The 16,685-nt window shown below is 40.4% G+C and overlaps 1 protein-coding gene across 1 annotated transcript in view; it reads left to right on the top strand.

The window, feature by feature from the left end:
* FRK (fyn related Src family tyrosine kinase) overlaps window positions 1-16,415 on the top strand; it is a 37,447-nt gene extending 21,032 nt beyond the window's left edge. Inside the window, exons 4-8 of the mRNA XM_053381719.1 lie at window positions 289-457; window positions 4,626-4,784; window positions 10,280-10,461; window positions 13,934-14,099; window positions 14,521-16,415. Of these exons, the coding sequence (XP_053237694.1) occupies window positions 289-457; window positions 4,626-4,784; window positions 10,280-10,461; window positions 13,934-14,099; window positions 14,521-14,735 (891 nt within the window). The 3' untranslated portion in view covers window positions 14,736-16,415. The remainder of the gene's footprint in view (window positions 1-288; window positions 458-4,625; window positions 4,785-10,279; window positions 10,462-13,933; window positions 14,100-14,520) is intronic.
* Window positions 16,416-16,685: the final 270 nt, after the last annotated feature.

Raw genomic sequence — 16,685 nt, 5'->3', positions numbered from 1 at the left:
AACATAGAAAATGGAAGTAGCTCTAGCCTTTAGGGTCTGCTGTCCAAAGCAATAGTTTCCCTCTGCTTCATCATTAAGACCGGACCTTCCTGTTTTCATGGGAGGAAGTGCCATATAAAGAAGCACCTGGCTCCTTGTGGAAGTTCTCTTTGGTTTACTGCCCCCTGCATTCTGTTTAGCAGACACCCTCTTAAATCGGTATACTTGCATAGATACAGTTGTTTTGGGTTTGTTTTTTTTAAAAAGGAAAGCACATAATTTATGTGTGCTATTTTTATTCCAATGCAGACAGAAGTTCCAGCAACCTATGATTTGTCATACCAAACTGTGGATCAGTGGGAGATAGACCGAAATTCCTTACAGCTCTTAAAAAGACTAGGTTCTGGCCAGTTTGGCGAGGTCTGGGAAGGATTATGGAACAATACCACACCGGTGGCAATTAAGACGCTAAAACCAGGTATGTTGAAGAATACCTCTGACTATTTCACCCTCAAAATCTGCATAAAATCTAAATATAGTCTTGATTTCATCAAGATTTACTTCAATGTATGGGTGGTTGAGAGCACTGACAAACAAACTGAAAATGCTATTTGTAGCCTTCATGGTGTATACTGCATTTCCTGCTCATTCAAACATTGAATTTGATTATTCTTCTAGCAATTTTTATTTTGTTTTTGGTGCAAAAGATCTTACACAATGAAGAACGAAGGACAAATAGATTCACCGTAGGAGTAGATGATGAAAATAAAACTGGTTCATCTTCTGCTCATGGCAGATATTATTTTAAAGCATATAATGGTTCTTTTTCTTTATGTTCTTGAAAATGCACCCAGAATCGCAGCTATTTACTCTTAAGATTAATTTCCATCAGTCTATTTCCTCCATTCTTTTTAAAGCTCTTATGTACAAGGGTATCAGTCTGAAGTGCCTTCTTAGATATGTGCATGAGCTTTTGCAAAGCCAGAGGGGCTTTTTCAGTTCTCTATCCAAGCAACAATTTTCCCTTCTTGCTTGTGTTGTGAGTGCCTTTTTAAACTTAGGGGAGTGAAAGTTTGTGATGCAATATGAGGTTTGGAAAAATACCCACTGCAATCCTTTTTTTGATCAAGGTTAGGGGATTTCTCTGAACCTGGTGGGCGAGGGCTCATTTGGACTCTTTTCAGGGCTGCTCATCTATTTGATGATCATACATTTGGGGAATATAGTTGCTTCATTTGTCACAATTTTCAGTTTTGCCAGTTATTTAGCTATGCACTGAATAGCCTAAAGCAAGCCACTTTCCCAGTTACGAAGTAACAATATACGACACCTAAGGATAAATGAGAGAAGCTTGCAAACACCATGTGGCATTTACTAGGACTAATACTGGTATAAGGCAGCTGTGATCATTTGCACTTACATAGCATCAGTGTCAACAGATAATGATTTTAGGAATTCAGTATAATAGTGTTGTGCAATTGTATCTGCATTCCCTATTCAACAGACAACATCTTCTGCTTATGTATTTACTTATTCTCAAAAACCTAGTAAAAAACATTCCAAAAAGGTGGAAATGGAGAAACAAATGCTAATGTAGCCATTTCTAGTGGCATCCCTAAACACGCCACCCATCAATCATGACATTGTGCACTGATGTTGTTCCCCATGCAGATAAGGAACCAATCAACACATAGCTGCAACATCATGATTATATTGGCCTAGAGCAGGGGTGGGAAATATCAGGCCTGTGGACTTCTCAGTGTGGCCCCCACAACTCTCCCCAAACCACTCTCTCCAAACCAAACCCTTCACTGGTACAGCTTTTGCACCCTCCAGAATTGCTTATGCTGGAATGTGTCATTGAACTCTGATAATGCTTCTTGTTTGCCTGGATGGTAAGTAGAGAGGGGTATCTGGCTGTGTGGAGCCCATTATAGTTTCCAATTCCTCTCAATCATAAATTCTCTTAGATCTATTTGCAGTGCTAAAATGTGATTAGTGACATGACATTTTGGGCAGAGCGATGGTGCAACTGAAGCTAGTGGCCACAGGATTTCACTTTAGTTTTTATTAAAGAGAAAAGCAAATAGCCACTGTCCTTTGAAAAAAAATCACCTGAATACTGACAAGATTTACTTAAATTCTCCTGGCAATATACAGTACATGGGGCATTTGAAAGTAATATCAGATGTATATCACGTGTTGTCTTTTAAAAATTGATTGTATTAACAGGCCTGGGAAAAGCATCTGTTTTAATTCATGTCTTTAAAGCACTTAGAGCACTTTATTTACAACTTATCATAAATATTTTTTAAAATTTATTTTCATGTTGGCAGATGATTGGAAAGGCACCCGTCAAAGACTTGTTGAAATATATGCCCTTTATTGTACACAGTGTTGGTCTATTATAGAAGTGTAATAATAAAATAATTATTGTGAAGTAGGAGAGGAAACAATTTATCCATTTAATAAAAGATAGCATAGGGAAATTATTTCTAGGAACACTGATGGTTGCAATGTTGTACAATTAAAGAGTTTCATAAGATAAAACTGCATTTACTCCAAACCATCCTCCCTACCCAAGATTGGTTAAAAATTGATCTTTGATCCTGCAAATGCTGGATTAAAAGTCTAAATGATTAGTCTGCAGCCTCTACATTTTAGAAAGGGCTTCAATTAACCTCACAGAGAGAGGCACAAGATTCCTAATTAAACTGGCAGCAATCTTCATAAAAGCAATGCAGTCCCATGAAGCATTAAGATATTTTATTAATACATCCATGTTGGGTTTGTATTCCCCCCCCCCCAAAAAAAATGCTGCCAGATGCATTTGTAAGACAGGTTCACCCATCATGTTGTAACAGCTATTTATATGTACGTTGGCACCAGCTCTGCTGCTGGATGCAATTGCTGTTGAATATTTTCCAGAAGCCCTTTAATTTTCCAGAAGCTCCTGTAAGAAAGGGGTGGGTGGGTTTCAGACAAAATAAAGCCTTGCGAGGATAGGCTGGATTCCATACTGACTGTCCAATGGATATTTAGGTAGAGACATGACCAGAGCAACACACTCCCTCTTGTGTTACCCATTAACTGGTATTTAGACTGCCTCTGACACTGGAGCCAATGGTGCCATCACAACTAGTTGCCATGAATATCTGTATCTGTTTAATCCCCTTTTAAAGCTGTCCAAGTGATTGGTGCTCACTGTATTGTGTAGCAAATTTCCCAGTTTAATTAACTGTGCTGTGTGAAGAACTAATTCCTTTTGTCTGTGCTGAATCTCGATTCACTTTTATTGGCTGATCCCAAGTTCTAGTGGGACGCGGGTGGCACTGTGGGTTAAACCACAGAGCCTAGGGCTTGCCGATCAGGAGGTCGGCAGTTCGAATCCCCGCAACGGGGTGAGCTCCCGTTGCTCGGTCCCTGCTCCTGCCAACCTAGCAGTTCGAAAGCACGTCAAAGTGCAAGTAGATAAATAGGTACCGCTCCGGCGGGAAGGTAAACTGCGTTTCCGTGCGCTGCTCTGGTTCTCCAGAAGCAGCTTAGTCATGCTGGCCACATGACCCGGAAGCTGTACGCCGGCTCCCTCGGCCAATAAAGCAAGATGAGTGCCGCAACCCCAGAGTCGGTCACGACTGGACCTAATGGTCAGGGGTCCCTTTACCCTTTACCTTTAAGTTCTAGTAGGATGCAGAAGGGAGGAAACAATTTCTCCCTACCAACCTTCTCCACACTTTCCCATCATTTTATATACCGTACCTCCATCATGTCCCCTCCCTTAATCACCTTTTCCTACTGAGCTGTAAAGCCCCAAATGTTACAACATTTCCCCATAATGGCATTTTTCTAGCCCCCTGACCATTTTGATTGCCTTTTTCTGCTTTACAATAGTCTTTTTGAGGGGTGGGGACAAGAAGTGTACAGTTTTCTGAGTGTGGTTGCACCGTAAATTTGCATGAAGGCCAATTGGCACTTTTATTTTCTATTGACTGCCAGCATTGAATTTAGTATAGTATTGCATTTTCCCTTCTATAGCTGCACTACTTTTATAAGTCCTTTTCAAGTCTTAACTCCGTCTGGCAAGTTTACTGCATGATAGGTGCATCAGAACCTTGTGTTTTGCCCCTTTGCTGATAAGGTCAATAATTCTAAGTAATAAACATGCTCTATTCCAAGGTATAATGCGCTTCAACAATGTAGCTTGGAAGAGGCGAATCATTATTGCTTGGGTTTGCACCTAGAGGGATTGATCTGATGCAGGCAACTTAAGATGTTGGAAATTATTGCACTGTTTCTAATCATGGTTACATTTCTAGTATCCGGGAGCAGCAGTTAAACCAATAAAACATTGTGACTACCATTTCAGTCATAAAATGACCAATAGCCTTTATGATGGGCAAAATAACCCGCTATCTACAGTTATTAGAGTTATTATTTTTGTATTAAAGCCAGGGAAAATTACAAAACCTGTGTTCTCCTTTGTCATTTCACTTGCATGAATTCCTTACTTGAATTTGCACTGATGTACATCGTACTTTGCAAAGCGAAAGGCAGCAGCGCTCGTCATTTACACAAGACTGCGGGGCAGACAAGGATGGCCCTTAATAACAGGGGCTAATTTTCTTTTGTTGCTGTTCTCATTTCAGGTTCAATGGATCCAAAAGACTTCCTCAGGGAAGCACAGATAATGAAGAATCTGAGACACCCAAAGCTCATACAGCTCTATGCTGTTTGCACTTTAGAGGATCCAATTTATATTATTACAGAACTGATGAGACATGGAAGTCTGCTAGAATACCTCCAGAGTGAGTAGGAAACATTTCATTTAGCAATACTGTGTACTGCTTGTAGTATAGCAAATGCGCTAATAAAAAAGGGACGGAAAAGAGATGAGCAGCTCAATAAACTCTGACTGGCTGTAGAGATTGGTGGGGAATCCACAAAATGGCCAGGTGGTCTTTTTCTATGTTTAGAGAGACTATTTACATTTGTAAATTTATTTTTTCTTCTTCACAGTTCTTACATTTGAAACAATAAAAGAACTTTTATTCCAAAACATTTTGAATAAATCAAATTGTCCCTTTCTCTTACCCAGCCATCCCTTTTTGGAGGGAATATTTTTTCATATGTGTTGGGCATGTGAAAAGATTACGGCCTCGGTCCAGTATACCTGAAGGAGCGTCTCCACCCCCATTGTTCAGCCCGGACACTGAGGTCCAGCGCCAAGGGCCTTCTGGCGGTTCCCTCACTGCAATAAATGAGGTTACAGGGAACTGGGCGGAGGGCCTTCTCGGTGGTGGCCCCCGTCGTGTGGAACACCCTCCTACCAGATGTCAAAGGAAAAAACAACTACCAGACTTTTAGAAGACATCTGAAGGCATCCCTGTTTAGGAAGCTTTTAATATCTGAAGGACTATTGTATTTTAATATTTTGTTGGAAGACGCCCAGAGTGGCTGGGGAAACCCAGCCAGATCGGCTGGGTATAAATTATTACTATTATTATTACTATTATTATTATTATTATTGATACTGGGAAATGATTTATAATGAGATGAAAAAAATGTTTAAAACAACCTTCCCAAAAAGACCGGAAGCATTTTTGTTAGGAATGGTGCAGTCAGAAGTTGCCAAGTGTTAGAGAACCCTATTTATGTATGCAACAATGGCAGTTTGCATTCTGTTAGCCCCAAAATGGAAAGTGAGAGAGGTCCTGAGTAACGTTGGCAACTTAAGCCAACAGAATGTGCAGAACTAGCAGGTTTAACTAAGACTAAGAGAGCAGGAAAAGTATCTATTTAAAAAGGAATGGAATTTTTTGCTGAATGTATGGAAAATAACTACACATTTGAAAACGCTGGTAGCATTTAGATACCGTAGATTCAACAGTTTAATAACTAATTGAGTGATGTAAAATTGGAAAACTGACAAAAATGGACATTGTAAAATATGCAAGCATAGTAGGTAAACAAAATGAACCAGGGAAGGGGAAGAAGAGAAGTCATGGAATATATGGTACTATGTAAATGTTTATTTTGAGATGTTAAACGAAAAACTTAATAAAAAATATTTTTAAAAACCAAATAGTGTTAAAAGAGAAGAGTGAAAGAGAGAACAGAAAAGCAAAATCATTATATATATATATGGACGCAGGTGGCGCTGTGGGTTAAACCACAGAGCCTAGGACTTGCCGATCAGAAGGTCGGTGGTTCGAATCCCCACGACAGGGTGAGCTCCTGTTGCTCGGTCCCTGCTCCTGCCAACCTAGCAGTTCGAAAGCATGTCAAAGTGCAAGTAGATAAATAGGTACCAGCGGGAAGGTAAATGGCGTTTCCGTGTGCTGCTCTGGTTTGCCAGAAGCGGCTTAGTCATGCTGACCACATGACCTGGAAGCTGTACGCCGGCTCCCTAGGCCAGTAAAGCGAGATGAGCGCCGCAACTCTCAAGTTGGCCACGACTGGACCTAATGGTCAGGGGTCCCTTTACACACACACACACACACACACACACACACACACACATTTTGTTGCCAAAATTCTACATTAGCTGCTGCCAGGTAAACAGATGTTCCACATTCCTTCTCAATCACCAAAGAACCCTGTCAGAAACCTCTAAGCTTCTCCAGATGTTCTGCTTTCATTTGGGTCACTCTTTCATTGGCTGCAGGGGTCAAAGACAAGTGCTCTGTAGCTGGTCTTGTTCCATCTTCGCAAGATCCATCCCTTGGCCATCTGCACTGCCCTTTGAACCCAAGCTGCTTGAGTCTTACTTAATCCCTGCATCTGAGGAGTGTAGCTTACAAATACAGGGGTGGATTTTGAATATTGCATTAGGTTCAGGAGCCTACAGATGTGAGCCCAAACTACACTGCTGAATGGCGCTGGAGCTCTACACCCCCAAAGCTTACCTCTGTAAGCAAGAACTGCTCTTATTTCTTTTGCAAGCAGCATAACTTCACTGAGATTGCTGGAACGTGTTGTGAGGATGATATTGCACCCACCTTGTTTGCTTTTTCTTTCCGGTACATTGCTATACCATCACAGATGGTCTGTAAAATGCATGCAGGTTTTAGTACTGATTAATTGACTACTTTTCCTTAACATGTAGCAGATTTAAAATAGATTAACAGGAAATGATCTGTGGGGTAGTTTTCAAAGGCAAGTCTAATGACCGATTTGGACTTTTCATTTTATTTCTTATCCACATTTCTGTATTTCTGTTTATATATATTCTATCCCCACAACACCCCTAAGGTAGTTTAGATGAAGAAATTCTAAGAATTAAGCAGGGATTTGAACCCAGATCTTCCTGGTCTTGAGTCCAGTTCTCACATCACTGCTTGCACGATACTTCTGCCTATCACTTGAACGTGCATTTGTGGAAAAAGTTGTTTTCATCACATGGAAAGAGTCATCACATGGAAAGAGGTGATGAGAGTGAAGCCTTTTCTTCATGCTGTGTTTAAAAGGTTTTGGATGGTACACCCTCATGAGTCCTATTGTTTGAACTGTTTGTCAAACAGTGCTGTGAAAGTATCTGTATTACGGTGTGTTCTTTCCTTGTCACCGAGATAGCATAACTAGCCCCTACACACCTGTGATTAGGTATGAAGGCTTCCAAATCAAAGCATGTAACTTTTAAGCATGCTTGGGCCTTGTCAGCTCATATTTTAGATATCAAGGTCTTCTACGCTTGTCTGTCCTGTCAGAGAGGTGTGTTGTCTTCATAAGAACAGAGACGTGTGGTTGCCTTGAAAATTACAGGAGAGTCATTGTACAAACAAAAGATAAAAACTAAGACAAATAGCCCGTGAATAGATGTGCTCAGGAGCAATTCTGACGCTGTTCTTTCAGCATTTGGATTAGACATAAATAGTAGTCTCTATAAAACATTGCCTTTTAGGACTTAAAGTTCACGTGTAGAGAAAATGCATGGGGTGGCAGCAGAGATGAGTGTGCAAGCTCAATCCCCCCCCCAAAAAAACCAATTGTTTCCATTGCCCTCCAACATGTGGAGGGTGACTGTGCAAAGTGGAAAGCCTTCTGAGTTTATGGAGGCCCTGCAACCATTTTAGAAGCCTGGTTCTCTAAAATTCAGGGGTAGCCACATGGACAAAGGAGAGGCCTTGGGGGACCTGTCCTTAACTAGTAATGATGCTCCTAGACATGCTAGTAGCATCTGCAGCTTTCTGTGCCTTCTGAACTGAGCTGAGAAGCAGATAAAAAAACTCCACATGTTATGCTCCTTGGGACCTAGTTCTGATTCAGGTTCTGTACTATAATGCTCGGCAAGAAATTATACTTCTGCAAATGGCCAGAAGCATAGCTTCATGTACTTTTCTTTGTGAAGTAAGTTCTGGTTATTTCTTCTCCCTTCTTAAATGCAAGTAATGGAAGGAGTTGCTTGGGGATGTGGACATACCTAGCCAGAGAGGGAAGCTAGCAAGTGGGAATGGGGCTTGCAGCATTTCAAACCAGACCGAAATTTCCGGGACCAACTTGAACCAGGTGAAGAAGAAGAAGAAGAAGAAGAAGAAGAAGAAGAAGAAGAAGAAGAAGAAGAAGAAGAAGAAGAAGCAGCAGCAGCAGCAGCAGCAGCAGCAGCAGCAGCGGAGGAGGAGGAGGAGTAGTAGTTTGGATTTGATATCCAGCTTTATCACTACCCAAAGGAGTCTCAAAGCGGCTAACTATCTCCTTTCCCTTCCTCCCCCACAACAAACACTCTGTGGGGTGAGTGGGGCTGAGAGACTTCAGAGAAGTGTGACTAGCCCAAGGTCACCCAGCAGCTGCATGTGGAGGAGCGGAGACGCGAACCCGGTTCACCAGATTACGAGACTACCGCTCTTAACCACTACACCACACTGGTGACACTTTTTGAATCTGTGGGGCAATTGTATTCCATTGCCCCCATTCCAATTTTGTCACATGTATACTGAAGAAACTCAAGAATTTCCAGACAAAGTATTTTCTCATGAAGATGAACTTTTCATTTACTGTAAGGCTCCACATGTGGATCCATGTGATAATGGAAGTAAAATGCTGCCCTACTAAATTGCCATCCCGTTGTATGACTTTCAGGGAAATCTAACTTTCATGCTCAGAGACGAGTAATGTCACAGCAGTGCGTGCACATCCTGAGAGCCCATTTAAAAGCCCAAACCTTTAAATCACATAAGCAATACTATGAAGCAGACAATTTTCTCATGAGATCTGTAGGCTGGGCAGAAAGTAAATACATGAAACATCACTACTTTGTGGATGTGCAAACAGTTATTGATGGAAAAGCTACAGAGGAAAAGTTGCTTCTGCAGTGTGCAGAATGTATAGCAAATAGTAAGTTGCATTTCAAGGTGAAATAAAATTGCCATAAGAAAGACACAATGATATTGCAGGTTCTTGTTACAATAGGACAAATACTCTCAATTAGGTAATGGTTGTCAAGGAGAGCCTATGCAGGTTTCTGTTCACTATGGAGACCCTGCCTTACATAATACGGTGTTTGTAATGTTTCATCTAGACTTGAAGATAAATCTTAACAGTTGTTGAGCAGCACAGTCCTATCCATGCTTATTCACAAGCGAGTGTTATTTATTTCATTGGGACAAGGCTTGTGGTTTCCACAAGCGATGTTAAGGTTGTCAGTTTCCTCATTTGGTCTTGCAGTGCGCTACTTGTGCCTGCCAGAGAGAAATGATAGAAAATTGGCATTCTAGGGAATTATTATTTTTTCTTTGTTTGACAGATGTGGCAAGGGAGACTCTAAATGTGTGGGACTAGGGCCTTGAGTGGCTGCCTTTGGGCACATACCAGGGGAAGGATAGTATCTGGGGGGATCTGGGTCAGAGTCCTGGAGCCTATGTTTCATTGAGGATGGCATGAGGAACAGCAGGTGGAACATACTTGCTCCTGATGTTATTATATTCCATATGAACTTTTGGATTCTGTATAGCCAATATTATACTGTATATACTGCATTGTAATTGCAGTAGAAAAGTGAGATATACATATTAAATCTAAAACAAAAGTAGGGTAAATACAATAAAAGCCCAGCATCACATCCATGAGAATTTCACTGTCGTCATCTCTCTCCTGTGCTAATTTTAGAATGCAAATCTTTTCTCTGTATTTGATGGATAATGGGGGAAAGTGTTGAAAAGCTTTTCAAAGTAGCACTAATACAATCCTTGACTTTGTTTTCCGAAATCACATTGTCGTCCCTGCTGACTAGCTGTCTCAGGCCTTGTATATGCATAATCTGTATATACATATGTGCATGCATAATCAGCTTACAATTTATTCACAGATGATGCAGGAGCCAGGATCCGTTTGCCACAACAGGTGGACATGGCTGCTCAGGTTGCCTCAGGAATGGCTTACCTTGAATCTCAGAACTACATTCACCGTGACTTGGCAGCCAGAAATGTCCTTGTCGGTGATCACAATGTTTACAAAGTGGCAGATTTTGGACTTGCACGAGTTTTCAAGGTAGGCTGTAGTACAATTTCACAATTTACTTCAGTCACACTTCTTTATCCTGCTCTGTGGTTAGTCATGATGCTGTTAATTTGAAGTAGGTCTTTGAGAACCCCTGATTTGTTGAACGGTCTATTTGAATGTATTATCTTAATGTTGTTTTGTGTTTAAGTGATAGTTTTTTTGGGGGGGGTGTTGTTGTTTTATATTATTTGTTTGTCACTGTATATCTTATATTATTACTTGTGAATCACTCTGTGATTTTTTTTATTTTAATGAAGAGCAGCCTGTGAATGAAATGATAATAGCAGTAACATGGGAGTTCTTTTCTTTTTTTAAATCTAGGGATAAGTATACTCTTCCTTTGCTCTGTGTTTTTTAAAAAAATTGGTCCTGGAGATCAAGAAAATGAAATAAAGACATGCTGTTTGCAGCAGCACCTGCAGTCTTCATTTAAAAATTGAGAAGCATCCTAATGTTTTCCCAACTCTCAAGCAATAAAAGTCTTAGAAAATGGGTCTCAGGAAGGAAACAGACTAACCTCTGAAAACCTCAATTACAAGTAAACAATTCTCCATTTATTCTCCAATGCCTGTCAGCTTACTTTGCCTAAATTAATCGGTGCCACTCTGAACCAATATATTAATTTAAATCTCTCACAGTCTGTATTTTTAGTCCTGGAACTGTTTAAGTGATGATTATCAAAGTCAATGGCCCTTTGGTGCCAGCAATTAATCACAAAACAAAGGTTCCTGAATGCATTAGCTCTCGCTGTCGCCTTGTCTTCTCACGGAAGGCCAGACATGAGTCCTGTGCCTCTGGTGCCAGCGGGAGGCTTGTGCTGCTGTCATTGCCAAATTCAGGATTCTCAGTGGTAGGCCCCAATTAATGATGGGCGTTTCAATATTGCATGTATGCTTGGCAAAACAAGGCTGAGGAATGAATGGATGAAAAATTCTGTCTCCCTAGCTCTGGCTGGCAAGGCACATCTTTAAAATCCCATTGATTTTTGACATTGTGGTTAACAATGAATGAACAATTTTGCGATAATTAATATGAGGTTTATAACCTGTACTCTCCATGGAGCCCTAAAAAGGAGACAACAGCTTTTTAAAAGAAGGAAAATGCTGTTTATTGGGTTGTATCCAGCACTCTGCATGCATGGTTCCACAGTGGGGACTCCCCATCACCTTCTGGAATTGGTTTGGAAAGTGCGCAGGTAGCTGGAAGGGATGGGGGGGATCATGGTGTCCATGTAAGTCTGTTTTTTTTAAAGAGATATTTATTAAAGTTTCCAATTTTTATGCAAACAAAAAACAAACAAAAAAGTTTAAAAAAAACCATATAGTTCATAATACATACTTTTCCATAACATATTTCTCTGACCTCCTCATACCTCCCCTTCTTGTATTCCATTTCAAATTATTTGTTCAGCAAATCCTTAACTTAAAGCATTGCAGCTTATAAACACCTTATTTTCTATCCAATCCCTTTTTTTCATATTCCTTTATATCATTACAGCTAGAAACCACTCAATTTCAATCCAGCATCATTCAACAATCCTTAATTTTACAATATTTCTGTAAATAGTCCTTAAATTTTTTCCAATCTTCTTCTGCCGACTCTTCTCCCTGGTCACGGATTCTGCCAGTCATTTCTGCCAATCCCATACAGTCAATCAGTTTCATCTGCCATTCTTCCAGAGTGGATAAATCTTGCATCTTCCAATACTTTGCGATGAGTATTCTTGCTGCTGTTGTAGCATACATAAAAAACGTTCTGTCCTTCTTTGGCACCACTTGGCCGACCATGCCCAGGAGAAAGGCCTCTGGTTTCTTCAAGAAGGTATACTTAAATACCTTTTTCAACTCATTGTATATCATTTCCCAGAAAGCCTTAATCCTAGGGCACGTCCACCAAAGGTGAAAGAATGTGCCTTCATTTTCCTTACATTTCCAACATTTGTTATCGGGCAAATGATAGATTTTTGCAAGCTTGACTGGGGTCATGTACCACCTGTACATCATTTTCATAATATTCTCTCTTAAGGCATTACATGCCGTAAATTTAATCCCGGTGGTCCACAACTGTTCTCAGTCAGCAAACATAATATTATGTCCAACGTCTTGTGCCCATTTAATCATTACAGATTTAACCGTCTCATCCTGAGTATTCCATTTCAGCAGCAAGTTATACATTTTTGACAAAGTCTTAGTTTTGGGTTCTAACAATTCTGTTTCCAATTTAGATTTTTCCACCTGGAAACCAACTTTCTTATCCAAATTGTAAACCTCCATTATCTGATAATAATGAAGCCAATCTCGCACTTTATCTTTTAATTTCTCAAAACTCTGCAATTTCAGTCTGTCCCCTTCTTGCTCCAAAATTTCCCAATATTTTGGCCATTTGGCCTCCATGTTAAGTTTTTTCTGAGCCTTAGCCTCCATTGGTGACAACCACCTTGGGGTTTTATTTTCCAATAGATCCTTATATCTAATCCAAACATTAAACAATGCTCGCCTGACAATATGGTCATGTAAGTCTGTTGTTTCAGCTTGAATCCTAAGATAGGTTAACTTCCCCAGAGTGTCTGAGGAAACCTAGCCAGATGGGTGGGGTATAAATAAAATATTATTATTATTATTATTATTATTGAAGTTCATGAAAAGAATGTTATCCATCCCCTCCCCCTGCTTGCAGCTGGCTATTCCCCCCCCCCATTCAAAGTCTGTTTTCTTAGAATCCAAGCAACAGGTTTTTTAAAAATATAAATTGCAGCCAAGACCAAAAAAGCTTTTACTGACCATCCTCACTTACCTCAAGTAGTGCCAGTCGTGGGCCTAGTCCCCCTATAGCATATATACCAGTTTGCCAGATTCTCCATCCTTCCATTCATTCCTATTTTCTATCTTGAAGATCTTTTCCATCTCCCATTTGATGGGCACAGCTCCATCCATGCATATTTTTAATCCCTCTATTTTTTTTGGCTGTTCCTAGAACTTAAACCACTGTATGGCTGCTAAATGCTGCAATTTTTGCCCCAGTATTCCTTCTCCCACATTCTTGTGCCATTTTGATTGCTTCCAACCCCATCCCATTTCCCTGTGTCCTTTTCTGAGGAACTGTACAGTTAGTCTTGCTCCTTTCGTTATGTGGGGGTGGGAATATATTGTGACTTACGCAACCTTAACACCAGCAGTGGTGATTTCTTTGAGGGAAAGTTCTTCAATTGTAGTTTTTAGGCATCACAAAAAGGCATAGGGAAATTGAAGGGTGTCTTTTCATTAGGAAATTGAAGGATGTGTTTGAATCCATTTCAAATTTCAAGCTCCCTTGTCTTCTATGCAAAATAAAATGTATATAGAACATCCCCCCCCCCCCGAAAGTACCTACCTGCTACACAGGCAGCTGTTGAAACCATCTAATCCTATAAATTCACTGTTTATATTCTGAAATTGTTGTTGTTGTTGTTTGCATATGATAGCTAGGAAATGAAAATGTGTACGAAGCCAAACATGAAACAAAACTGCCTGTGAAATGGACTGCTCCTGAAGCAATCCGCTCCAATAAGTTTAGCATCAAATCTGATGTCTGGTCATTTGGAATACTCCTGTTTGAAATAACTACATACGGAAAGATGCCTTATTCAGGTGAGTGCTCTGTTCAAAAGCAGTAATTGCAAAGACTCTTGGTGGGTCTTTCTAGTCCCCTCCCTGCCCCACTGAACTGAAGGATCCAGTCTTCCATGATTTTGCTTAGCTGGAACCAGTTCAGTTTTCTGTGATTTCTTAGCCGACTGGCTGTGCACCTAGGCTAATCTGCTAGGAAGGAAGGAAGGAAGGAAGGAAGGAAGGAAGGAAGGAAGGAAGGGAGTTAAAGATGCTGATTCTAGGTTCACACAGAGATTAAAAAGAATTAAGTGGAGGCTCCTATAAGAGAATTCATTATAGATCGATGATGCTTGTAGAATCACCACAGGGAATTCTCTGTATGAACTATCACTTTATACATGCTTTAGTTTCATCATCACCATCATCATCCTCGTTATTATTGAAAACCATTCTGTTTTAGGTTTGACAGGCGTTCAAGTACTCCAGAAACTGGATCAAGGGTACAGAATCCCTCAACCAGAAAACTGTCCCCAAGAGCTGTATAACATCATGCTGCAATGCTGGAATGTTGAGCCCAAAGAACGACCCACCTTTGAAACGTTGCATTGGAAACTGGAAGATTATTATGACATGGATTCTACGTCCTATGCAGATGCAAGTGCTTTCATAAAATGAATGACACAATCTTGCTGCTGGTCATTTAAGTGAGGATGACACCCCCCAACTGTGTTCCTTTAGCAAATATGTTCCTTCTACATTATAATGTCAAATTGTAGAACATATATTCATACACACAGACACACAATGGACCAAGGTGTGTGCAACATATACGCCTAACATCACCACAGTCTGTTTCTTCCATTGCCAATGAGAGCAATTCGGTTGTTAGGCTGCCAAGCCATCAAGCTATATAAAGCTGCTATATCTCTGCAGCTTTTCCAAAGTAACTTTGGGAGCATTCTAACCTCAAAGTAGATGAATGGAGAGGTTAAAATGGTGATGAATAGTAAGGAATGAGTTCTTATTAAAACCTGTGACAATGCGCCAAGATCTTGATGGCATCAGCTTATCTTAATAGATTAAGCAAACTGAAAGGCAGGATTTCTTAAAATAACTTTTTGATGTACAATGAAGTTTCTCTTCTATTTATTATTTAAACAGGAGATGGCAAAAAGCAACAATAACACAAATCATCAACAGATAGCTTCTGCACAATAGGCAATAAAACACTGCACTTTTTATGTATAGAATTGGTTATTTGTTACTCTTCAGATTCCACTGCTTATCTGCTAAATCCCATCAATCAGTGATTATGAAGGAATGTGATTGCTGTTATGCACAGCAGGACCTGTGCATCAAGATGTTTTCCTTTTTCTCCTCTGAACATCTCGTGGCTACAATTTTGGTAATGTTGCCTTGAGCGTCTTCATTGTACATGGAATAAATGTATGTTTGCTTGAGAGGGGGGGAAACTGATAGTACATAGAAAATACAAACATTTGTCAGAAATAAAGTGATTCTTGAAAGAAGGTCTGCGTTACGGTACGTTGATGAGCCAAAGATCATAAATGTTTTCCTGTGAATTGCTTTTGTGAACCCAGCATATGCCACTGCAGTAGATCCTTTATTTGTTTTAGGGCTCCATTCATTCATTCATTTTTGCATTTCTTCCAAACAGTGCATTGAAATACTATGGAAGAAGTCCAATTGAACCCACTGATTATTTTGCTTTTATCTTCTCCATAGAACGCTATCCCTGTTTGGGCTTGCTGTGGACACCAGCAATACAACAGATCTGTTGGTGTTTGCACCAGTGTTGAGTGGTTGGGCCCTTCATCCAAGGCTCCTATTTTATGCAGTGGCTATGGATAAAATAGACTGTATTTGTGGGAATATGGTAGCGCTCGAGTGCAATACTGATAGTGACATCTGTTTTGTCCTGCCATGGATGCCATTTGTTTAGAATGGTTGCCTATAAAATGTCTCTCTCTGTGTGTGTATGTATGTATGATGTGCTTACTTTTTAAAGAAAGGAAATAATTTAAAATTGTTTATTGTTTACATCTTTGGGTGTTATTTTGGGCTGGATTGTTTTCTATATGCATATGCTGCAGTTGACTCCAAGGGATCCTCACACAACAGGGTTGATGTTGCCAGCCTTCATGCAACGTTTGCAGACATCTTTATAACACAGATGTGGTCTGCCAATGGGCCTGGTGCCTGAAGCCAGCTCCCTGTAGAGCACATCCCTGGGGGTCCTGCAATCTTCTCTTGTATGTACACGACCAAAACAGCATAGACGTCGCCCAGACAGGAATGGGAAGATGCTAGGAATGTGGACTTGGGAGAGGACATCCTAGTGGGTGTCAGTTGCCTATGACTCACTTCCATAAAGCAGTGTGCTCAGCATGAAAGCCTGGTAGAACTTTACCTTGGTATTGGACTTCAGCATCACATTCTCCCATACCCTTTTGGAGAGGTGAGCCATTGCCGTAGCTGCCTTGCCAATACGCTTGTCCAGCTCAGCATTGATGGAAAGGTTGCTGGTTATGGTGGAGCCCAGGTAGACAAAATTGCGTACCACTTCAAGAGTGTAGTCACCAGTGCTGATGTGTTGGTGATGCT

Source organism: Podarcis raffonei, chromosome 3 (genome assembly GCF_027172205.1).
Source record: "Podarcis raffonei isolate rPodRaf1 chromosome 3, rPodRaf1.pri, whole genome shotgun sequence".
NCBI lineage: Eukaryota > Metazoa > Chordata > Lepidosauria > Squamata > Lacertidae > Podarcis > Podarcis raffonei.
The sequence above is the reverse complement of the archived record's forward strand: the minus strand, read 5'-3'. Positions and strand labels throughout refer to the sequence as shown.